This window comes from Hippocampus guttulatus, chromosome 18, assembly GCF_054856545.1.
Source record: "Hippocampus guttulatus isolate MCC_2025c chromosome 18, RoL_Hgut_1.0, whole genome shotgun sequence".
Taxonomy (NCBI): Eukaryota; Metazoa; Chordata; class Actinopteri; order Syngnathiformes; family Syngnathidae; genus Hippocampus; species Hippocampus guttulatus.
Window position 1 is genome coordinate 7,598,830 of NC_141278.1, and position 24,809 is coordinate 7,623,638.

General features: G+C 45.7%; 1 protein-coding gene across 2 annotated transcripts in view; it reads left to right on the top strand.

Annotated features, from left to right (window-relative positions):
- pvrl2l (PVR cell adhesion molecule related 2 like) overlaps positions 1-24,809 on the top strand; it is a 101,041-nt gene that overhangs the window by 43,672 nt on the left and 32,560 nt on the right. For both annotated transcript variants that reach the window (XM_086136240.1, XM_086136241.1), the window contains exons 2-6: positions 5,029-5,141; positions 6,635-6,878; positions 14,717-15,010; positions 15,653-15,770; positions 16,043-16,191. In XM_086136240.1, coding sequence (XP_085992366.1) covers positions 5,029-5,141; positions 6,635-6,878; positions 14,717-15,010; positions 15,653-15,770; positions 16,043-16,191 — 918 coding nt within the window. The remainder of the gene's footprint in view (positions 1-5,028; positions 5,142-6,634; positions 6,879-14,716; positions 15,011-15,652; positions 15,771-16,042; positions 16,192-24,809) is intronic.

Below are 24,809 nucleotides of genomic sequence, written 5' to 3' on the forward strand. Positions count from 1 at the left end.
AATGAAAGTCACCTGCTCGTCGCAGTGGCAAAGACGCCGCCACAAAGAAGCCTGAGTGAGCATTTGAGGATGAAGCAGATTAGGGGGTGGGGGGGAATCAACAATGGAGTCTAATTACGGCATCATTGCAGAAGGCGTTTTGCTTTTAATCAACATCAACGCTTGATTGGTTCGGAACATTTGATGTGGCGTTCATTTCCACCACTGATGAACGTTTGTCCCTCAGATGACGGGGTGTTTATTAGCGTCCTGCTGCTAAACAGCCCCGATGACGCTCTGTCAGTCATGTGTAATCCTGTTTCTTTTCCATTTAGAGGCCCGTGAAATGTCTTTATGGAAGCGTCGCTCGACACCCGAAGCACCAATAGTGGGCGGCGGATCTGTTTTTCATTGGGTCCTTCCATTATAACCGTATATTGAAGCTTAAAAAAAAAAATCAAGCAACATTTAGCAACATTGTGGAAAATCTCCATCTTAAAATGAGGAGTAGCAGCTTGATGGCAAAATAAAATGAGAACACTCACAAAGAGTTGCTGTAGGCCACCACTCACACCCCGATGCTCACACGCGGACTAGCAAGCCAAAATGACTTGGGCGCCTGATGTCACATACTAGGACACGCCCCTTAAAGGCACGCAGCTAACACACAACGCCACACTTTTATAAGTTTTTGTTTGTTTTGTTTTATGGGGTGCTGCATTCATTTCAGGTAACACTTCAATGGTGAAAATCGGTTTGATGTACAGTCTTGAAGAAACTGTTCCACTACGTAGGTTGCCATTTTTTATTTCACCTGATCACTATTCAGCTGTAACATACTCGTCCCAGCTCTCGCAGAACGTAACGGTCCTCGTTAGCCTCGTCGTCCGATCTGCCACTCAGAGAAACGCGCTCCGTTCACGCTTGAGAGGGCGACCAAGCGACGTGCCCCCCCCCCCCCCACCCTTTCTCCTGCCCCCGCGCTTACGATAAAAGCTGCGGGACGAGCAATTACCGAGAGGAGTTATCACACATTGAACCTGAACGACTGCGGGCGGTGCTGATCCACTCCTCGCTTTCATTCATGGATGAACACCTAAATGGCGAGGGAAGGACCGGAAAGGCTCGGGAGCAGTTTCAAAGTGGCTGCAGAGAGAGTAACCCCCACCTTAATGCCTATGTTAAAACACATTGTCTGCGTCTGGAGGGGAATGGCTCTTTGCGCGAAAAAAACAAAACAATTAGCATCTGTTTGGCACTCTACTCCACTAATACAGTCATCATTCAATTAGCTAATGATCGGTGGGAAGTAGCAAACAAAATGCAGCCAGTTTTAGCTCCAGTAAACAAGCCTTTCTCAAATCTTATTGAGCCTATTGGAGCATGTTTTTCAACAAATTATTTCAAAAAGAATTTTATTTTATTTTAAAATAATAAAATAAAAAATATAAATGTTTATTTATAAATATAAATATAAAAAAATAAAATAATAAAATTATTTTATTTTATTTATTTTTTGTTTATATCCTTGAGCTAGTTCTTTTTTTTTCTGTTTTCAAGAAACCAGTCTAAAATAGGCATGTGAGGTTCGGCTGTTTTGTCCACTTGTGGTCCTCACGGTCTACATCTATCTGTGACTTTAAGTCTGGGTTGCTTTTATAGGCGAGGCCTCGCTTGAGTGACATGGGAGTCCATGAAGGAGAGCAGTTGGCTGGTTGTTAACTCGCAAACCCGTTCGCCTTAAAAAATAAAATAAAAATTTCAAAAAACGCTTTCCATGAAAAACAGAGGTAATGGACAAAAGGACAAACGTAGTACCTTTTAATAATATTAAAATTTTGTGTGGGTTGCCCCCCTCCATCATTTAATATCGCCCATCTCTACGTTGGGCCATTTTGGAAATGCTCAGATGAAGGAAAAACCACTCGGGTAGTGGGGGGGGGGGGGGATAAATATGTAAATATGTCATCATTAATCATTCATTGAAATCCCCCCCCCCCCCCTCTGGAGAGCACTTGTGCACCCGCACTTAGGGAATCCCAGACGAAATCTACAGTAAACGAGCTAGCGGCAGGCTATTGCGCAACCCAAACAAACAAGGAGACCTTCCACTTGGCTTTTGAAGGAGGTGAGGGGGGCGGGGAGGGGGCTCCCTCAGCATCCCCTCAGCACGCTCTTGACGTGCTGGAGGTTAAACGAGCAAATGCCACCAGCCTCTAAATGTCAATTATGCGTGATTCATCTCCCCGCTGCTCGAGAGGGTGGGAACAGCGGGCGCTCGTTTAGCCTGGCACCCGACTCGCATTCCCTTGACTCCCCTGAGAGCAGCCTTAATGTATACTAATCTCGATGTGTTGCTAGGAAATAAGAGGAATGCTTTGAAAGACAAGTGTGATGGATGATTACGTTATTCAACGCATTCTTCATCGGCTGCTGGTATGTGCGTCACAATTGTTCACGATGAACAGCGCAACAAATAATTTAACCGATCGTAGTTCCGGGCAAGATGTCATCATGACAGCGCAAAAGTGGAATAAATAACAGCAGATCTGTGAAGTGCTTGCCAAGAGCTTTTGTTTGACATATGACTTGATGTCGTTTGTTGCGGTCCTAGTTATGGCTTGATCCATTTAAAATTTTTGGAGGCTGATGTCGATTCAGATTTTGTGGTAATCAATTGAAAAAAAATGAAGGATTAAAATTTTTTTCTTTTTTAAATATACATGATAACTGGGGAAAAAACTTGTTTTGGTCCATTTGGTCCCCTTCCAACAATAAAATTATGAATTACAGGCATAATATTTGATTGTTTTGCAACAGAATGAAAAATTGCCCAAAAATATGACATCTTTTTGAAAGGGATGGGAAAAAAATCTCAGTAAGTTGTGATCTTGTCACTGGTGAACGATAACCTCCGGCAACCTCCTAAAGTTCAAAGTCGACGGGCACCAAAAACAAACCACTTGGCCAACTGTCGAGCTTTGATTTGCCCACCAAATTTCGGAAACAATCGGATGAAAATTGCGCTGAAAATGTTTGACCTTGCAATGACCCCGACATTCAATTTTAGCCTCGATGCTGCGAAACGTAGGACAAAGCTCTGGACCCAAAGATGTCACTTGACTTCACATGGCAGTAATAGCCCGCATTCCGATTTATTTATGGGCGTGCGTACGTGCGAGGCGACGCGCCTAACTGAGGGAAATTAATCCATCTAAAGCCTAAAGAGAATGCAGGCACGACGCCCCGCACCCGCACCCCCCCCCAAAAAAAAAACAACAACACAAAAGTATGAAAGTGGAAGACTGAAATAATCCAAATCTGCTGTCGGCTCACGGCGGAGCTTTTGTTTATTTTCACTCGTCAGACAGCCACTTTTCATGTCCCCTCCCCGAGTGTGCACGCGTGCATTTGCGTCGTACAGTGTGAGTGGATCACTGCTTTGACAAGGCGGTTGTCTCCCTCGGGCATGGGGAGCGCGCTTCAACGACGATCTAATATGCATCATGTTGTCATGACGCGCACGCGCGCACACACACTTTCATGGATCTAATGAAAGCCCATCTTCAATTCGGTCAGTCGATAGGCTTTATTTTTCTCTCTCTCTCTTTCTCACCTGCTCTCTCTTTTGCTCTCTCTCTCTCTCTCGCTCGCTCTCCCTCTATTTCTCTCTCTCACACATGCTCTCTCTTTCACTCTCGCTCTCTCCCCTTCTCTCTCTCTCTCTCTGTCTCTCTCTCTCTTTCTCACCTGCTCTCTCTCGCCTGCTCTCTCTCTCTCTCGCTGACCTGCTCTCTCTTTCACTCTCGCTCTCTCCCCTTCTCTCTCGCCTTCGCGCTCTCTCTCTCTCTCACCTGCTCTCTCGCTCTCTCTTTCTCGCCTGCTCTCTCTCTCTCTCTCTCTCTCTCTTTCTCATGCCTGCTCTCTCTTTCGCTCTCGTTCTCTCCCCTTCTCTCTCTCTTGCCTTCTCTCTCTCTCTCTCTCACGCCTGCTCTCTCTTTTGCTCTTCCTCTCTCCCCTTCTCTCTCTCTTGCATTTGCTTTCTCTCTCACCTGCTCTCCCTCTCTGTCTCTGTCTCTCTCTCTCTCTCACCTGCTGTCTCTCTCTCTCTGTCTCTCTTACCCCTGCTCTCGTTTGCTCTCTCTCTGTCTCTGTGTACACATACAATATATATTTATTTATGTAGATCATACACAATAACAAATTGCTTTGCAGAACATGTAACGTAAAACATTTTACACATACAGTATGTGTGTGTATATATATTTTTTATTTATATATATATATGTGTATATAATGTGTGTCACAATGTACACACTCAAAGCAGTTTTTTTTTTTAAAGCTCATTCAGCGTTCCGTATTATTCCGCTCGCAGGTTTTAAGAGGCTTTTTGTTCACAAACACTCGGGTCCAACAAGCAGGTAGCCAATGCTACTCCACCTCGCTCCCGTGCGCCCTCTTCTTGTTTTTGTGAATCAGCCAGAAATTCGTCTTTACTGGCTGGAAGCGGTTGAAAAGACTCTGCAAGGACACTGTTTAACGATCAAGGGAATCATCACCCATCCAGACCGTTTCAAGGAGCGCAATTATGGCCTTTCTTTGCGCAATTTCAGTTCCCGGGTGCCTTCGGAACATGTCTGTCAGGCGCTTTTCCTGTCTCATGATCGTGAACCAGGCCACCGCTCACTCGGCTGGCCAATGGCGAATAGGCTTTCATAACCATGACGACTTAGGATGGCCCACAAATGGAAACTAAGAGTTGTAAAATGTGACGCAGAGCCAGCACGGCTTATATTTTCCCTGGAGGAGGCACCACTTCGTCGCCTATCCACTCATTTATACACTTTCCACATGATGTGATTCAACAACGGGTGATGGGAAAAATATTCAATTCTACAAAGATCGACTTCATTTTTGAACTTGGGGAGGCATTCAACTATTTGTGGAGAAGTCATTCATGAAAAATCCCTTTTCTGAACGCGCCCCTCTGTGTGTAGATTTTCGGGCACCCACCCTTCATCTTGTTTTTCTGTCTTTTTTGGTCTCCAGGCGTCGGCGCTCAGAAGGTGCGCGTGGAGGAGGAGTTGGAGGCATACCCCAACGAGTCGGTGGACCTGCGCTGTCAGTTCATCGACGGGGGAGGCAAAACCAAACTCACGCAGGTCAGTCTTTATCTGTCAGGTCGATCAGGCAATCAGAGCCTTCAGACAAACTTTAAAACACAAGAGAAACTGAGAGTCAAGCAGAGTTGTCTTTTACGTGCGCACAAGGACAGTGAGCGAGTGTAAACCATCACAATCTGCAAACAGCTCTGGAAACATCTCCACCCCTAATACGCAAACTTTTAAAGGGGTGGGGAAACATCCAATGTAGTCCGAGATTATCGGAGGAGTCATGTTGACGGTTGGTTTGTGCTAGCAAAATGTCTCTGGAGGTAGTTACCACAAAAAAGACATTTTCGATTACAACTGAAAGTCAAAAGCGTCTTCAGTCGTCCCAGAAGTTTAATTGTCCGTCAATTGGACAATTCTTTCAGCTTCCACCTCCAGTCGGCACTTTGGCTCAAACACGAACACGGTGGCTCATCAGTGTTTGTTTGGGCATTCCGCCAAATCTCGCGAGGTCCACGAGGCGATTGAAGAAGCAAACTAGAAAGCATTTGCTCGATCGCCGTGCGATGCTCGCCTGCCCGCCTCTTGCGATCAATATTCAATTTGTCCACGCACAAGCATGTGCCATTGGCGGCCGCTTCTCTGCGGTGGACTAATTGGAGGTGTCGTCTCCTTGTGAAGCCGCTGATGACTGGTAAAATGGGCAATATGGCCTTAAAATATATCTATATGTATATATATATACATATATACAGTCATACCTCGGTTTTCGACCATAATCCGTTCCAGAAGGCTGTTCGAAAAGCGAAACCATGCTCTTTTTTTAAAAATAAAAATCTTTATTGAACACGTCTGCTCACAATGAAACGCTACATGAGGAAGCGCCCAAAGGAAGGTGAGAGGAGTCAAGTGGCGCATTCAAGTGCGCTCAGTTTGGTCGCGAACCGATTTCATCGAGACGTTCGATATATATGTAGTATAGATGTGATTTGATTACCGGTACATGTTTTTTTTTGAGGTATCAAAAATGCATTCACATGAACAAAATAACATGCATCCCAATTTACATTGAAATATCCTGACTTGGACAAACAAAACTTATTGTCCATTTGTTGATTTTTGTTCCCAGCCATCTCTTGTTCGTACACCGCTGGAAAAATACAGACGAAGAAATAATTCATCCTGACTGATGAACTCCAATTAATTGATAAAAATCTATGCATCGGCCAAGCTCGATTCAACAGCTCGAGAGTGAGTTGCGCAATAATTGAAACCTTTCACTTCATGCCGCTGTAATTGACGGTGACATTTTGCCACAGCTGGGGAGATAATTGCAAAGGTGATCAATGAGCGACACAATACAGTTTAAAATATGAATAACAGCTCACATCGTGGAACCTTTTAAAGTTCGACGCCGGTGCAAATGACATGCGGCAAAGTGGCCATTAAGATAATTCTTCGACTCCGTCGCACTCTGGGCAGAAAAGGCCGGCATTGCCTTATCCCAAAATGATAAGCCCTTCCCCGCTGTGACTCGTGTTCAGGTGTCGTGGATCTGGGAGCCCACTGAAGGCCAGCGCGACAACATCGCCGTGTACCATCCCTTCTACGGCCAGAGTTTCCCCAACTTGTCCTTCAAGGACCGCGTGGTCTTCTTACACAACAACCTGGAGAACCCGTCCATCCGCATCTCCGACCTGCGCATGTCCGACGCCGGCCGCTTCACCTGCGAGTACGCCACCTACCCGTCGGGCAACGAGCAAGGCACCACCGTTCTCGTCATGTTGGGTGAGTGCTCAATTTTTCTTGCACTTTTCTTCCCCTCCCCTGCCTCCAAGAGCTGTTGCACTCCATCAGCCTTGACGGGCGCCTCCCGAGTCGTCTGCTTATCGGCACTCGTCGCCCAAGAGCGCCCCGTCGTGCCCGAAACCCACAACCGAGCAATTTGAAGCCGATTCCCTCGGAGGCTTTTGCCGGTTCGATGCCGAGTGAGGAAGGAGCGGGACTTCGAAAAAGTCCGTCATATTGCTGTTAAATTTGAAACATGTAAACGATGGTTGGTGAAACATGACCACGTTCATTAAAAATGGCCGTGTTGCAATTAGAGCGCTGTGATTTGCCGCGTAAAAGCAGTTTGGGGATTTTTAAGCAGCTCTTTTTATTCATTTATTTATCAGCTAAAAATTGTAGTTCCCTGGGAAATTGCATGAAAATGTTGTTTTCTCAAGCTCTGTTAAGGGAAAAGTGTTTATTCATGCAAACGCGATTCATTTATTGCAAAAATTAAGCTCCCGCATACGAGATGCGTAGCCAACTCATAATTTTTTTATTCTGCTATTTTTTTTTCCATTAAAGTGTTTGGGTTTTTTTTTTTAATCTTTTGCATTATTTGTGTCCACAGTATTATAACAACCGACTGCCATTAATAGTTTTGATTTTATTTCTGTAAATCCGAGTCAAGGTGCAATGACTAAATTAGCTGTTATGGATGCTAACTGGGCTGGCTGTATATCACTTGAAATTTAAATTTAAAAAAAAAAAACAAGTGCTTCAAATACAACTGCTGACAAGATGCTCAAGTGGTGAAGGTGCACCTGTTAGCATGTAGTCCTCGGGGATGTTGATGCATCACCGTAGAGAGCGCCTCATCGTCTTAAAAGCAAGAAGATGACGGCGCTGGCGGCGCAGTGGCGGGTGGGGGGGGGGGGGGACACCCGCTGTGTGTAATCGGAGACAGCTGGTGTTTTTCATCCTCCCACATGAGCGGCCATTTGCAGAGCAGCCGAGCGCGGCGAGGTCGACGGCAGGGAAAAATCCAGTCGCGGGGCGAGCGGCGTCTGCGCTCGTACGATAACGAGCCGGCGCATTAAGCGCTCCCGTGGTAATGGCGGGTTCGGGGAAACCTTGCGAGGGGGGGTTCCGCACCTTGAACTCGACCGCCGCGTTTTGCCAAATTTTCCTTTCCCATCTTTTCACGTGCGCTCCATTTGTGACATATTTGTGTTTATAGTGCATAAATGAAGCGCTCCTTGTCTCGCCTTTCTTTTGGAAATTGTCACAATCACAGCAGGTATGTCGGGTGAATGGTTCTGCTGTGAAGAGAAACCGAACGTGGAGGCGCAGTGCGGATGAAAAGAAAAGGACGTGTGGGCTTTTCAAACGCAGTCGTCAACAAAGTTTCACTTCATTCCGCTTGTTGAATCAGCCTTTCATGTATCGGGTCATGTTTGTGTGCTGGCTGAGAGAAAAGCAGTGGCAAGGCCTGAAACCGGCTCAGTTCTTTTGAAAAATTCAGTAGGAGAGGGCAGTTTCACTTAGTAATGTGAAATTTCGTAGACGGGTCTGTCATGAGTAGACCCACAAAAAAAAATTTAAGAATAAAAAAAAGCCTCTAAAGACAGAAAATCTGACTTTTTTTTAAGTACCACGAGCCTTTTTTTTTTATTTTATCCTGATTGAAAATGAAGCACATACTTGAACATGAGTAGACCCACAAAACGTCTCTAAAACCCATGCTTGAAAAGACCCAAGCGGTCCGTCTGCATTTTGATTTTGAGGCAGCTGTTTTCGACTTATTTTGTATGATGGCAGTGAAATTTAATGACTCGCCACAAAAACGCTTTGCAACTTGTATTTTGGTCGACATGTCTCTCATGAGGCGACCCACCAAAAAATCTCAAGAAGCCATGCCCCGAAAAAAACACCGAAAGTCAGCCATTTTGATTTGAAGTTCGGTTTTATATCGAGGCCACTTCAAAGAGAAACTTTTTTTTTTTTTAAATCCAGCCCCCGAAGCCGGTTTCCCTTTCGCAACATGAAGTTTAGTCGCTCTATCTATCGTGAATTGACGCGCAAAATAACTCAAGAACCCATGCGAGAAACGATACAAGAAGTCTGTCATTTTAGATGAAAGCAGCAATTTTTACATTTTACCTTATTGGATGAGTAATCGATTTCGATATATAAGAGTCGGCTGAAGATGGCGTTTTGCCGCGTTGAATGGAAAGGCGCCAGCAATCATAACATGTTTTATTCACGCCGAACAGATAATCCTGGCAAACAATCCGATTAGCGCTTATTGGATGCGGCAGCACGGCCACGCAACGCAGTCTTATTATCGAGTTTTGGTGTGTGCAAATAAAACGGGGAAAAAAAATCTGCAGTGAGGTATTTATTGAGGTCACCCACAACATTTGTTATACCCACGGGGCCGGCGACCAGAGCGAGAAAGGCAAGAAACCAAGCCTGCAAAGTCCACCATTTTGGTTCGAGGCGGCCATTTTAGGGTTATTGTAGATATTTCCAGGTACATTCCGAAAAGCAAACCCGTGTGCACGACAAGAAATGTTGACAGTCCCTCTGTGATGCAATTTCATTGTTGTATGTGTATATTAAAGCTTTATGCATAACACCAATACAAAATATGGATGTGAGACAAAGGAATTTTTTTTTTGTCCGATTGCCACCAAATTCACATACTGCAAATCTGATTTAAAAAAATATGTTGGTCATTGCCAAGGCAAAAAAAAAAAAAAATTGCATACAGCCCTTTCCAGGCGCCCTTCAGAGACAAACTTAGTAATTGTTTTCTTTGTCAAGACCGAATTTTTCACATGGCTCTTGTATTCGACCTCGTTGACTCAGGAATCAACTTTCTGGTTACACGTTGCAACGTTATGTCTTATGTGTTGTGTTGCATTAGTTTGTTATTATGTTATTATGACTTCAAAATGGCGGCGTGAGAGTGGCTGCCTTTACAGCAGCTCCTATACTTTTTGCTCTTTTACTTTCTTCCTTTCATAACTTTACTCTTTCTTTCTTTCTTGAATTTCTCCATTGTGAGACGAATAAAGGTTTTCTTATTCTTATTCAAATTGGTAGAGCTGTCGATCGCAAGGAGGTCCACAAAAAAAATGCGTCCCAGTCAGACCAACTTGTACTGCATCCTAATATCTTATGACCAAAAATAATGCCATGGTTTTCTTAGCAATGTCTCAATTTTGCATACAGCTGTAAGTTGTTTTTTTTCCTGGTGCATGGAGTGAAGCAAGACTAAATTCTGATTTATTTAAAAAAAAATTCCTTCAGCAACAATTCTTTTTTGGAAAGGCTGCACATGTCGCGCATGCCAAAATCCGCCCAATAATGCCTTCATGGTTCTACGAAGTAACATGAAATTTGGTAGGCACGTCCATCATGAGAAGTGCATCCATAAAGAAGCCCTAAAAGACATCTCCAATTTTCTCCTTTCCAAATTGCCTTTCGAAGAACAAAACCTTTGCGAGCACATATTCCAGACCGAAATATAATTCCTTTGTCAAGGCAAAATTTTGCATCCAGCTCTCGTATGCCATTTTTTACCAGTGTACATAATGAAGCATTTCAAATAAATGACAGGTCGCGTCTGTTCACCGCCGTCTCAAACTTGATTTTACTTCCGAGAACAAAACACCGCTGCTATGCTAACGACCTTGGCGAGTCACAGTTGATCAGACGCAAAACAAAAGCCGCTCAAAAGTCTGCCGAAGCCTCCAAAGCACCTCGGCTATGATTTCACATTAGCGTGCGCAAATGTTAAAATAACAATCTTTTGTGTGTGGGTGTTTTTGTTTTTATTTGATTTTTTTTTTTTTTTTTTTTTTTTAGGCTGCTTCTGATCTTGTGGCATCCACTTAGCGGAGCCCCTCGCGTCTTAAATCAACCCGAAATGAGTTTCAATCAGACAAATGAATGCATTTTGTCAACGTTTCCCGCAGCCAATTACGGATTGTCACGCGGCCGCCGACTGACGCCTCTTCCAACTCTTTCCTCCATCTCCTCCAATATTTATGTTTTATTAGCGGCCCAGGGAGCAAACAGACGTTTATCTCCGCCGTGACGAGGGAAGCGCGCAACAAACAAATACCAACCCACCCCCACCTCCCACCCCGACATTTTTCACCAGCGGAAGAACACATCGCTTGATCGGTGAATAAATCCACGCCGATGTTGGGCGCCAAAAAAAAAGACGGTTGCCGTTAAATTTGTATTCAGGCCGCACACTGCTGCGCCGTGAATTAAGCCACGACATGGACAAATTGGAGGGGCTGTGCTTGCTTGATAAAGGTTAAATATGTTAGTGGCTCAAAATTGTTCTGCCGCCACCTACAAGCTGCTGAGATATAGCGTGTGTGTGTGTGTGTGTGCGTGTGTGTGTGTGTGTGTGTGTGTGTGTGTGTGTGTGTGTGTGTGTGTGTGTGTGTGTGTGTGTGTGTGTGTGTGTGTGTGTGTGTGTGTGTGTGTGTGATTTTGAAACGAAAAGATTTTGAAAAAGGATCTGCAACGGTTTAAAAATCATTTCGAAGATTGTGGCATATCTATTGAACCCTTTCAGGGACAGCGATCATGTGATCAGGTTCAATGTCAGAGCATGTGTAGACAGAAAAGAAATTTAAATTTTTGCCCAAACATTTCTGAAGAATAACATTTAAGTTCGAGTGATGAACTCATCCCCTTGCGGATTGATTAATAAATAATTTTTAAAAAAAGTCAACTAACGTCTTCCTCTTGTGTTTGTCGTCAAGCTTAAGCGTCCGTGAACGCGCCCAGAGGGTCCTGAAGTGGACCCAACGCTAATAACGACATCCGCCGGTGTCGCCGCCTGCAGAAGTACGTGCATGTGGGTCAAGTGGAAGCGCCGATGCGAGTCGGTTGCTTTAATTAGAAAAAGCGCGAAGGCGACAGATGTCGCCCAGCAGCCGAGTGCGCGCTTTGCGTCTTTGCCATGCTAACTGGCGACCTGCCAAAGACGAAAGGTATTCGGTTCAAATTTAACAGAGCGTCTTGATCTTTGCCAGGATTTATCCAGCAGCTGCAGACGATGCGTTTTGTCCCCCAACGATATGAGTGTGGTGTCGTCGGCGGAGGGGGGGGGGGCTTGAAACTGTTAAGAAAATAAAGGCATTTTCCCCGGTGGAGGCAGCACTTCATACATTTGTCAGTTATCATGTGGTACTATCTGGTAGTGGAGCGCACAAAGAGACGAAACACAAACATATATATTGATATCGACCTTCATAATCTGTCTGACAGAAGTTTATTGAAGATGAATTACATCCGTCTGTGCCTCTGTGCAAATGTCAAAGCGCTCATCTTGCTCCCATGATTCGGTCGTAATAAAGTAAGCACACAAGCAGGCAGTAAAAGGGAAAAAAAGTCTTTGGAGAGCTTCTCAGGAAAGCTGGGAAGGTCAAATGGATAAGACGCAGCAGCTCTCAAAACTAAGAACGCTGCATTTGAGAAACAAGATCAACAGTCCGATTTCAAATCCAGGTTTTTCGCGAACAGGTGGTACTTAGGCACCAATACAGGATATTGAAACACCAAAATGTTCAACCAATGCTCAGCTTCAAAAGTCCGCTGACTTCATACTAACATAGAATACAAAGTGCCAAAGGAGCCCTCAGTTTTTTTCACATTTACGATTCCACATTTTTTTTTCTTTGCCGTGTTATCATTTCAGTATTGGTATCAGGATACTAGCAAAGTCCGTTTTAGGACAATTATACTGTTAGACTAGGCCTCTTTGGCATATAAGTAAATGGTTGACTTGAGCTTGACCGTTGTGTCATTCAAGTGAAACCATTTCGTGGCATTAATTAAAATAAAAAATAAAAAAAACGTTCCAGATTGCTGCTCTAATGAAAGAAGTGTGAGCACATCTTATGCAAATGGTTTGCTTTATAACCCACCCGCGACATGTTTTTTTTTTTTCACATCTCCGGGCCGCTCTCTGACATTTAGCTCGTTGATCCGTGCGCAATGGATGTCGGGCAGTTGGGGTATGCGCGCCATCTAGTTCCTCAGACGGATGTGGGGAGCGGAAGCTGTGCGGATAGGATGTGGCGTCACAGAGCAGACACGCTGTCACTTTCGTGCTTGAGAGGTTGCGTTTAAAGAATGATGACGTCTTAACGCTGCCGTGGTTCAAAGGCTCCTTCAAATTACGGAAGTCTTCTGTGTTTTGGGACAACACTTTGCTGCTATTCTTCACATCCCCATTGCGACATGGAGTCAAAAGACAAAGCGCAAAGAATTTCTTTGTACTCATTTGAAGATCTAACACCAGGCAGCATTAGCATTTGTCTGAAATCTTTTTTTTTTTAATACATCCTTTTGCATATTTCTCTCTTTCACACAGAACTTAGAATATATTTCTTTCAAAACCAGGCGGTGGCGTGGAGTTACTCCTGCCGCGCCAAAATCGAGTGGCCAAAATTGACAGTCAGCTCGAGCAATTTGCTAGCAATCAGTTAGTAACTAACTAGCTCGCTAAAGTTTAGCCTCAACGGATATATACATTGTTTAGCGGCTAAACAATGTACACATCAGTTCATATTTGAGAAAATGTACAAAATAAAATTGTTAGCTAAAATCTACCAGACAGTGTTCTTGAACAAACTGGAAATTAGCAACTAGCTAACTTTCTGTTGCTAACTAGCCATTACTAGCTAGTTAGACATTCCAAACATTTGTCGAGGTGTCCATGATGAGAAAATGTCCCAAAATCACACCTAGCTCAATCTGTTTGCTAGCTTTCTGTAGCTAAATACAAATTAGCTTTATGTGTGTCTGGGATTTCAAATCACCCAGCCCGGTTGGCAGAACGAGTAAGGTTTGACAGTCCCATTTTAAGTTTTGACAGCGGCGTAGATGGTGTAGGCTGGCCTTGACCAGGGACACGCTGATATTGCGGTCGCCACAACACGCCAGACGCTCGAGAATCATCAGAAACCTTTCAGACATAATCTGATGCACACAAAGAAAGGCTGGAAAGTCATTCCGGGGGAGCTGCGGATTGAATAAATGAAATTTTGCAATGCAGGGCGATGCATCTTGTGGCCAAACCAAATAGCGTGACATTTGCCAGATGATTGACAGCTCTTTTAGAGGACCGCACTCTGTGGTGGCATCTGCTCATCTTCAGCCCTTTCCCCGATGTCTGAAGTCATCACTTGATGTCCAAAATGTCACTCAGATAAAACCCACTTTTTTTCCCCGCATTTACATTGAGATGGAAACAATGCAGTGAAACTCGGCTTCCGCCTCTTTGAATAGTCATTTAGACCGCAGCGGGATCGGCGATGGGGGGGGCACATTGTTGACCTCTTTTCGCACTTTTGAACAAGATCTGGCTGATTAATAGATTTTTTTAAAAATTTAAAAAATAAATTTTAAAAGCTGACTTGCTGTATGGTGGCAACTCAGCTAACTTCACCACCAGCGGTATTCTGGCATAGAGCGAACAAGCAGTTTATTGCTTTTCCCAGTTGAAGTTTGCTGCGAAACAAAAACATACAGCTGGGAATCGCATCTTGTGTATTTAAAGCAACCACATACGGCAGTCCATTTAGCTTCATGCTAAAAAAAAAAAAAATGCAGAATGTAATCGGACAGGCTAACGAACGGCAACAGTGGTGGTACCGCCCTTTAACAATGGAGATTTGAAAACAAATGGAGCAGCACATGTGGAAAGACAATAAAACAAAACATGCATATATTCCTTATCCACTGTAAAGAACGACTAAAATTATTGTTGTTGACCAATGCTGATATTCCATTTCCTTGTGATTTCCGCTCCTCGATAGCCAAACCCAAAAACTCCGCCAACGTGGTGACGGTGCAGGCGGGCACCAAGGCAACGGTGGTGGCGCAGTGCCAGGCCGCCGACGCCAAGCCGGCGGCGACCATCAAGTGGCTGGCGTCGGTGGGCGGCAACCACACCACCAGCAGCACCAACGGGCCCGACGGCACCGTCACGGTGCGCAGCGAGTACCGGCTGGTGCCCACGCCCGCCGACGACGGCAGGGAGGTGACGTGCATGGTGGACCAGCGCACCCAGGACAAGACCTGGACGCACCAACTCAAGCTCTCGGTGGAGTGTAAGTAACACACACACACACACACACACGCGTTGACTCAGAAGAGGAAAAATAATGTCAGTAATAATAATAACTTTAACATGTAATTTAACATAAAAATAATATGCCTTTAAGGCTAGCTTTGAAGATTAGCAGAGGGAATAAGATGGCCCCACACACGTAGTTTTAATCCTGTTACTGTCCTTTTTTAATTTACAAGGGATTAAAACAGGTTCTGAGTCGTCGCTGGTGGCGTCGACGAAACCGCAGCAACTCGCCGCAAAGATGTCGCACATTGTCTCTCTTCAGCCAGTTAACAGCAGAGGATGCGTCTTATGCGCGAGGAACATCGTATATTCTCGGAGCGGCGTTCTCAAAATGAAACTGAAATTTGGAGAAAATCTCTCGGCGCACCGCCAATCACCCAAAAAATCGGTCAATTGGTCAATCTTCGAGCATTGAATTGTTCTGCCTGTCACTGTATCTTGCTGACACAAATAGTTGACCAAAGACCAAAGTTTTGGGGGACCAATTAACAATGACCACTTTCAATTATGTTGATTCAACAAAAAGGATTTGATTGTAAAGTTAAAGTTGGTTGACGTTACATTGCCCCGAAAAAAAATTTTGACCTCAAAATGTCCTCTGGCTTTCCCTTCGCAGACCCCCCCTCCGTCTCCATCGAGGGCTACGACCACAACTGGTACATGGGCCGCTCGGACGCCATGCTGGTCTGCACGGCTGACGGCAACCCACAACCCACCACCGTCACCTGGACCGCGTAAGATGGCCGCTCATTTACTCCTTTAAAATGTTCCTCGAAATGACCTTTGGCTTCAAGTGGTATAATTAATACTAGTTTCATTAGCCCATTAGGTCTAATTGCTCTAGTCTATTGCTCATTAGGTTTGAGCGTTGCATGTTAGCATTAAGCTAGCTGCATTTCGTCAGACAAAGTTATGTGGTGTTTGGTTAAATTCTCTTTGTTTGACGTTTACTTTGACAGTCAAAACTAATTGGCTTCGTCCATCTCATCCCGTCGTCCTCCTCCAGGGCGTCGGGCCCGCTGCCAGACTCGGTGCTGGTGGACGGCAACAAGCTGACGGTAAGGAAGGTGGACGACGCCGTCAACACCACCTTCATCTGCGAGGTCAAGAACAAGCACGGCGCCGCCAAGGACCAGATCACCACCCTCGTCATCGGTGAGTCGGCCGCCGGCGGTGAGCCGCTCTGCGTGTGTGTAGGTTGTCTTGTCTTGAAGTGCGGCAGACACACATGCTGTGCTGTTCTCGACAGCAGCATGAGGAATCAGTACGTGCGCATACATGAACGTGCAATCAGAATCAGAATCGCCTTTATTGTCATTGTATAGAAGACAATGCGGCACATACACTTTACAGAAGCGAATCGGTCACATTTTTGATGGACTACTCATTTTTAGACTAAGAGGAATACTCTGATAGCAAAGTATGAATTTGTAGCTCAAATTTTAGTATCTACTCTGTGGGGTGGGGGGGGGGGGCAATGCCCCCCTAGATCCGCCACTGCTTAAGCCTTTGAATTTTCTGCCCATTTTCCTCAACATGCACACATATTACAGACGGCGTGTTGGTTTGAAGCATTGCACACGATGTTGATCCACTCGCCCACACACACACACACACACACACACACACACACACACAGAGTTACGGTCCACGATATTTAGTGGCCGTTTATTTTTTTAGTTTTAATTTTTTTGGGGGGGGGTTGTTTGCGTTGGGGTTAATTTTGCATGTGTGCAGTCGCTCTCCCGTGCTCTTTGCTGATTGGTGGCCCTTGTTCACAACCAATCAGTGCAGGGGGAGAGTGACCCCAATTAGCAGCTAGTTTCAGGTGTGCTGCCACCTGCAAACATTACCCACCACTATTTTCAAAGTTGTTTTTCAGTGGGGGGTGGGGGGGTGTTGTGTTTGGAGTCAGTCAATGGTGCTGGCTATGTCGTGACTGTTGTGGTATCGTGTTTGTCAGCCTCAATCCCTGGTGTGTCCTCAGTACCACTGCCTGTCGATTAGCGCAGCCAAATTAGTTCCTCGCCATGGCCGTCATCCATCCATCCAGTTTGTTCGTGTCCACTATTCATTCGTGTGTTCGGGAACTTCGCCATCGTTCGTTCTGGTTCATTCATTTCACCGGTATTTATTCAGGGCTGCACTAAGGCGATGGGAATTCGGGAGTGTTCCCCCCAATCTCGTCCGATCGTGTCGTGTGCACCCCCCACCCCTTGTTCGTACTCGCTTGTGTTGGAAAGCCCAAACCATGACAGCACACCATTTTTTGCTCCGCCCCATCCCCCACACTTATGTTAGGCCATCAGGTGGAGGGATCTTAACACACACACATGCACACTCACACACACACACACACACACACACAGACGCTGGGATCAAGGCTGATGTGAGAACTGCGGGGGTGCTAGCGCAGATTTCTGTGGTGTTCTTGCAGGCTGACGCGGGCACCCTCAGCAGGGCCACAAAGCGCGACAAGCCCCTCCTCCTTCCCCCACGCAAACTGATCGAAAACAAGATCAGAAGTTGACTTTGCGATCCCACAGCCCGTCGAGGCCTTGAAATGAAACGGCAAGCTCTGTTTGCAAGTTTGCGGCCCCGCTGCATTGGCGCGCTCAAGCTCTTCTGGATTCTTCTGCGGCCTTTCAAGTTGGTGTGAGCCACTTTGCCGGCATTTGTTTTTCTTTCCTCTTTGACTTTTTGCACCCACTTCAGAGGGCATCTTTATCGTGGGCCGGTGCGCATTTTTCATCTTTGTAAGGCGGCTTCATTTTTATGTCTCCAACCCTCTGCTACTTTTCTTTTTTTTTTTGTCCATCCTCCGCTGATGCTTTCTGCCAAAGTGACTTGAATAGTGCAGTGGACGCACCCTCAATAAGTGAAAACGCGCAGGAGAGACTATATCCAACCATCCATCCATTTTCCGATCCGCTTAATCCTCACAAGCAGTCGTGGGGGGTGCTGGAGCCCATCCCAGCCGACTCACTTCCGCAGTTCTCCAATTGCGAAGCAAAAAAAAATGCAAGCGTCCAGTTGTCAGTTCATTTTACTTCCAAAATCATGATTAATGACGACTTTGAAATGGGATTCCGAATTGATTTGATCAAATAAATGAAAAAGGCCAAGTGTAATTCACATGAAATCAAATCTTTGAATACAACAAATGCGATTCACAACAACTCCATGAAACCATTTTCGAATAAGATAACATCATACCCAGTGGATTAGTAGAAGACCGCCACACTACCACTGACATATTTGATGTGAAAACAAAAAAAAAAAAAATCACAAGTATGGCTGGACACGTTTTCTAACACCGTTACACATTGATCCGACACAGACGCGCACGAGCACGCCAAACACGTCAGAATGTTGAAATCTCGCCGAACCCGGACAGGTGTCTTCTCACCAGCTCGTCTCACCCGAACGCTCGCAAAAATCTTCCTCCGCCCCGCGGGATTACGGCGCGTAATCGGAGGCGTGAGGAGCAAGGGCTCGGCTGCGTTTAGAGCGCGAGTGACAAGTTACGGCTCAAAGGGTTGGAATTGGCCTTCCTGCCAGAGCAAAGCTTTGCTTGACGGCGCGCGTATTGTTAAGCGTGGATTGATTGTCGTTGGCGACAAACGATGCTACTTGAAAGCCATCATGGCTGTGGGATAAAACCATCAACCATCTTGGAAGTAACTTGCGCGCATTCGTTTTCGATTGTCCCATGTCCTCGTTACTTTCACTTGTGGCTTGCTTAACGCAATGAATGACTTTGACTCGCTTGATTTTTAAAAATTTTTGGTTTGCAAACAGCGACTTTGGGACTTGCTTGAAACTTGAATGACACACGATTTGAGACTTCCTAAAAGGGTGGACAGTCACATGCTGCAACAGTCACATGTGAGCTTGGGCACCGGAATGTTGCGCCCGACCTAGGTCCTTTCGAGCACGTTGAGGACAGAAAACACAAAGGCCAAATAACTTGACTCATCATTAGCTCTACGCTTTTGTCGTAGATCTTTTGAAATGTCTTTATTTCACGAGCAATCTTCTGATTGCGCTGTTTCAAATCTATAATGTGGTGACCACTGTGCACGGTGGGTCCTCGCGCTAGCGCCCTCTATTGACCAGACCCCTCTTGAAATTTGACGGTTGTCACCCTAAGTTAGCGCTACCGCCGCTACGCACACAAGACACATCATCGTCCAAACCGACACCGGCGCTGGAGCCCTCGATGGAAACCCCATGCGAGGTTCAGCAGAGCCACGCTAGCATTTGGGTTAATTCCACATTGCTAATTCGCCCGCCGAGAGCCGCCTGCCGCCGGCGGCCCGCCTGTGTACAGCAAAACTTTGTTCTGCTAAACGGCGGATGAAAGCAGCGGCGTGTTGTGCCGTCACGTGCGCTGGTCCGCCTCGCATCCGAGGAGGAGGAGGAGGAGGAGGAGGATGCGCTTCTGATTAACGTTCGACAGCCTCTGATGTTTGACTTTTCGCTGGAAGGTGGCTGGGTAAATTAGATGCTTTGCTCCTCCCTTCTGGCACTTCTGCGTGAAAGCTACCAACATGGGGTCAATCTGTATTTTTGTGCTCTTCGTGCATTACCTTAAAATGCCACAAGGTGGTGCTAAAGCCTTAGCTAGTAGGAAACTCGTAATTGGTGTCAGGGGAGTATTGTTGAAGCGATACATCTCAATCGTTACCGACACTCTGGATGTCAGGTACTAGCTAACTTTAGCCTGGGTCGTTCCGGAGAGTCTTTTGCCGAGCCCTGCCAGGCGTGAATCATGAAAATTTGTTTACAACTGAACCCACCTCCAAAAATAAAAAATAAAAGTGAAATCACCCACATTCTTACACAAGACAGGCGGCAAAACACGACTTTGTTTTTTCAGGGGTGTGGCTTGATGAAATGAAGCTCCTCCCCTCATTTAACGTAGTGTGAGTTACAGCGCTTATTTTGTCGTTAATTGTAATCAAGCAACATCATTAGGAAGTTGGGAAAATGGGGATGATGATTTTTTTGGGAGCATCTACTGTAGTTTAAAGATATTTTGAATGATTGTAAAACTATTTTGTCATTAAAAAAATTTTTAATTCAATCACGGAACAATGGGTACAAAACTTTACCAGCCCCGAGGTGATTTTTTTATTTTTTGGGGCAAATAAATCTGCACTGCGTTACATCCGAGCTGTTTCAAATATTTAGCAGATTTCGTCACGCCACACCGCGTAATTGCCACTTAATTGAAATGATCCAATAAACGGAAGAGGCCGCATGTCAGGATAAGAAACACACAAATGACACTTAATCAGGATTAGCCTCCAATTTAGCGTCAAATGTGAAACGTTTTTCCGCCGAGCATGTAATAGCTCTCGACCGGCCGCCCGCGTGTGTGTACGCGCAATGGCGCTAATTAACTTTGATGAACTTTAAACGAGCTCGATGGGCTTGAAGAGGCCGCGTTTTGACTGCGTTACTTTCCAGCAAGCCAGCCCCCCAAAAAAGGTCACGCGATGTGTCGCGCCACGTCTGCGTAAAATAACGTCAGAGGAGTGTGTGCCGTGATGCTTCCGAAGACAATGGAGAAGCCCTGAGCACCATATAGCGTCTGAATATTTGAGCCGCCATTTCAATATTTCACGTGCGCGTATCACGACGTCTCGCTTCGGACGGAATCCCGGTCGTCATTATCACTAACGGGTTTTTTTTCTGCTTATTGCCAAATACGTTTGGGATAAAGCAATGCGGCTCGTTTGTTTTCGCCAAGGTGTCCGCTGCATGCGCCACATGCACCGATCTGCGACACTCACTGCCTGTGCTGTTTTCGAGCCTTTTTTTTTTTTTTTTTTTTTTTTTACAAGTATTTTTTCCACATCTAAATCCCCTGATTTAGGCCTCTCAAAAGTTGCGACCGGCTAATTTCCGCCATGAAAGCAGACAGATTGTGTTTTAAGTGAAGCGAGATGTTCATGAACATCAGCCACTGTCACTCAAAACTAATTAACATTTTTGCATATTCAAATTGAACACCAGCCATGCAGTCGTTCCCTAACTGAAAGAGTACCGGGGACTCACTTTGAATTCTGAAAATCTTTTGAAGCCCGCCAAATGCTCCACACATGAGGATGAATCATTGCCAAATTGAGGGGTCAGAGACTGCGAGTGGAGGAGATGAATTTGTTGGTGTCTTTTATCATCTGTTTTGCAAATCACTTTGTGTAGTATAAAGTGTGAACATGCGCTATCTTAACACAGATTGGATTAATTGATTGAGATGTATCATTTCGGGTTGGGGTGACCACTTTAGAGCGCCTCGTTGTCAAAGCAAGAATGTGTGCCCTGCATAGGGAGCAAGACTGACGAGCAAGAAGGGCGGGGACGTGTTTTAAAAGGTCTGACTTTGAGGCTTTGTGTAGGTGTGGCCACTTTAGAGTGCCTTGTTGTCACACTGTGAGTGTGTGCATGTTAAATGGAGAACAACAGTGGAACAAGAGTGGGGAAAGATGATTTCTTTTTTTCTTTTCTTAAGTTTGACTTTACAGCCAATGTGTGTCCTGGGGTTTCGTGCTGCTGTGGCCAACTTAGAGCGCCTCGTTGTTATGGTGAAGAAAATGTACTAAAGATGCGAGACGGAGTGGCATCATTTAGATTTTTCCATTGGTTGACTTTTCATGATTTTGAAGGCTCAAATTATTGATTGGAGTATTGCTGACAACATTGTTATCTGCGGCGTGTCAAATTTCAAAGTCATCAAAACTTTAAGGGGTCTTGCTATGGCAAAAATGACTTTTCAAGGCTTGTGTCCACGTTTGTCTCTCTCCGGAGTGCACAACCAAGTACCTTTTGTATTTCAACACACATGCTCGTATGTATTTTCAAGGCTCATTCATTTTCCGGTAACCGGAGGCTCCTAATGACCCCCACATCTCGAGAAACTCAGCACCTTGGCCCTCGTCTCGCTCTAATTACCTGCGTTTGTTGTTGTGCGTACGTGTGCGCGTATGTAGCGACGACCCAGACAGAGCGCCTTTCAATTAGCCGGTAGGGGACTGCAGCCGGGGGTCAGACGGCCACCGCCGTGGGCAGCGCATCCACCGAGGAGGAGGAGGAAGAGGAGGAGGATGTTCACGGCTTCTTCCTTAAAGCCGGGGGGGGGGGGAGAAAATGAGCTCATTTGTTAGCCGCGTCCCGTTTCGCCTGATTTTTAACGGCCCTCCGCTGAACAGATATACCGCCCGCGAGAAAGAGAAATAACTCTGCTTTATTTGTACTTTCCCCGTTTTTTTTTTTTTTTTTTTTTTAATACTATTGAGTATTTTATTTTCATTGTGGCAACTGCAAAGTTGTAGTTTCCATCGACTGATTTAGCTTAATGCTAACACAAAATGCGAAACGCCGTTGGTGAGCGGGGTGGAAATTTAACATCGCTGTTCCGGTAATTATAAACCTTCAAACATGTGCCGCTCTAGCGGCAGCGCACACAAACGGAGCGTTCGCCAGAGCTCACGGGCGCGTTACAAATCGTAAATCATGTAATTCGCGAGCCAACATGTTGCTGCCGCCGGCTGCCAGGTAGGTTGAGCAGCTTACTCGCACACGGATGTATAGTATGCTCCACGTTATGCTTGCATTTTTGTCCCGGACATAGTCATTAACAGCAGCACAAGTGGGTATTATGCTGCTCCCATTTCACTGCTTAATCCGCTTTGTGGCGGCACCGCAACTGGGCGCCCGAGCTTTTTAAGCACCTTAATTGGCTCCAAGAATGGCGGCGTGTATGCTCTTGTGTGCTTCTGTGTGTGTGTGTGTGTGTGTGTGTGTGTGTGTGTGTGTGTGTGTGTGTGTGTGTGTGTGTGTGTGTGTGTGTGTGTGTGTGTGTGTGTGTGTGTGTGTGTGTGTGTGTGTGTGTGTGTGACTTCCCCACTAATTTTGGGAGGAGAACTCGCATCACGTGAGAATGTCAACATCTCACAGCATCGTTTGGTCACTTCTTTTTATCATTCCGTTCGAAGGACGTCTGGGTCTTGGATTATATTTCGAGCATGCCAAGTATTTTATTCGTACAAGTATTAAAAGGCAGTCTGTGAGCAGTGTCAAAATGAAGGCCATCAAAAGGTATTCAGTGGAATGTTAGGCATCGCGGTGTACTTTTTTTTAATCAAACTATGTGTCTGTAGTTTCAGAGAGAGAGAGAGAAAAATAAAAAGCTCTACGTGAATTGGATTGGATGCAAAGGATTGTTATTTGCTTTGGGTATTGTGTGCCCCCTTGTTGAGACGTAAGGCGTTTGAAAATCAACAATGTAGCTCATCATTGGTAGAATGTAACTTGGGAGGATCATGGTCGCACGGCGGCGGCGTCAAAGGGAAAAGCGGGTGCGCGAGCGGAAGAAGAGGCTGTTTCATTTTGCAGCAGATGGACAATTTGAACACCACAAAAACAACCGCGCGGCAAAACGAAAAACCCAACGGGGAAGTAAAACACACGTTCAACAACGTTTATCATTGGGGGGGGGGGGGGTCCGACCGTTTAGCCTCTAGTCGAAAGTATCGGTTCGTCGGTGCCGTCGCTGTCGGTGCCGGTTTCAATCTCAGCGCGGTTGTCTCGGCCATTCGAGTCTACTTTTAGAGGGAGCAAAGAGGAGAGCGCTTAATCCTGCTTCCTGGGGTGCCGTTGGAGTGGATCCTGATCTGACAGAATTTTACCTTTTTCCCCTCTCCCGGGCCTCTTCCTCCTCCTCATCCTCCCACTCCCACTCAGTGGTCCCGATTCACTTGGAAATGACGCACACAACCGCAAAGCGAGTCGGGATGGATGGATGGACGGAACCAGAGTGGAGGGAAAGGGGACAAGGCAGATGTGAGGGTGGTCGGACCGGGCCGGCGGGAGGGCCCGGATGATAGCTGCTTTTTGTTGATAGTCGTCAACCGCGGTGCACCGGATGCAATCAGCTGCCGCGCAATAAAACTAGAAATGCATATGTGACGCACACACACACGCAGAGACCGACCCAGACGCTGTCGCGCAGGGTTTGCCGTGCGTGCGGCTTGTGGCTGGCTGGGCGTGTGCTGATGTTTCCACGAATGCGAGCTCGCACGCGCGCTGGATTAATGAAGCCGCAGAATTATAGGTGAGAGACATCACACTAATTACACCCGCCTCTCGCTCAAGCCCGGTCATCAATAATGTTCATTAAACCACTGAACCCACGCTAGGCATCTATATGTGTATGTGTGTGTGTGTGAGTGTGTGTGTAGATGGGGAGGGGGGGGGGGGGGCGCAACACAGTGGGCTGATGGATCATCACACATTTGAATTAAATACATCTTCACGTGACAGTCTGTCTCCGCGCGTTCCGTGAAGGGAATATTTTTTTTAAAGAATCCAAAGCCGATTTCAGGAGTCTGTTATTGCCGGGCTGTTTGGGTAAATTCCATCTGCTTTCAGTGCAGTGATTGCCCTCAGCAGCATCACAGATATTTGAAAAAAATAAAATAAATTCACATTCTGGTCCAAGAATTTGATCATCAAACTTTGAGGGCAGCTTGTGGATTCATGAGTAGGTGTACGAGGCCAGAAATGCGCTGTTTCAAAACAAAATGGTTGACCCATTCAGTTTCAAGGTGTCGGTCCTTGAGACTTTTTTTTTTTGTGTGTGTTTGCGTCCTGTTACAATAGACACGCCCACGGAATTTCATGTCGATCAATCGAACTGGCGTCAGGCTAATATTTTCTTAGGGTACAAAAAATCTTCAAAAATGATCACTCATCTTCGAGGCTAT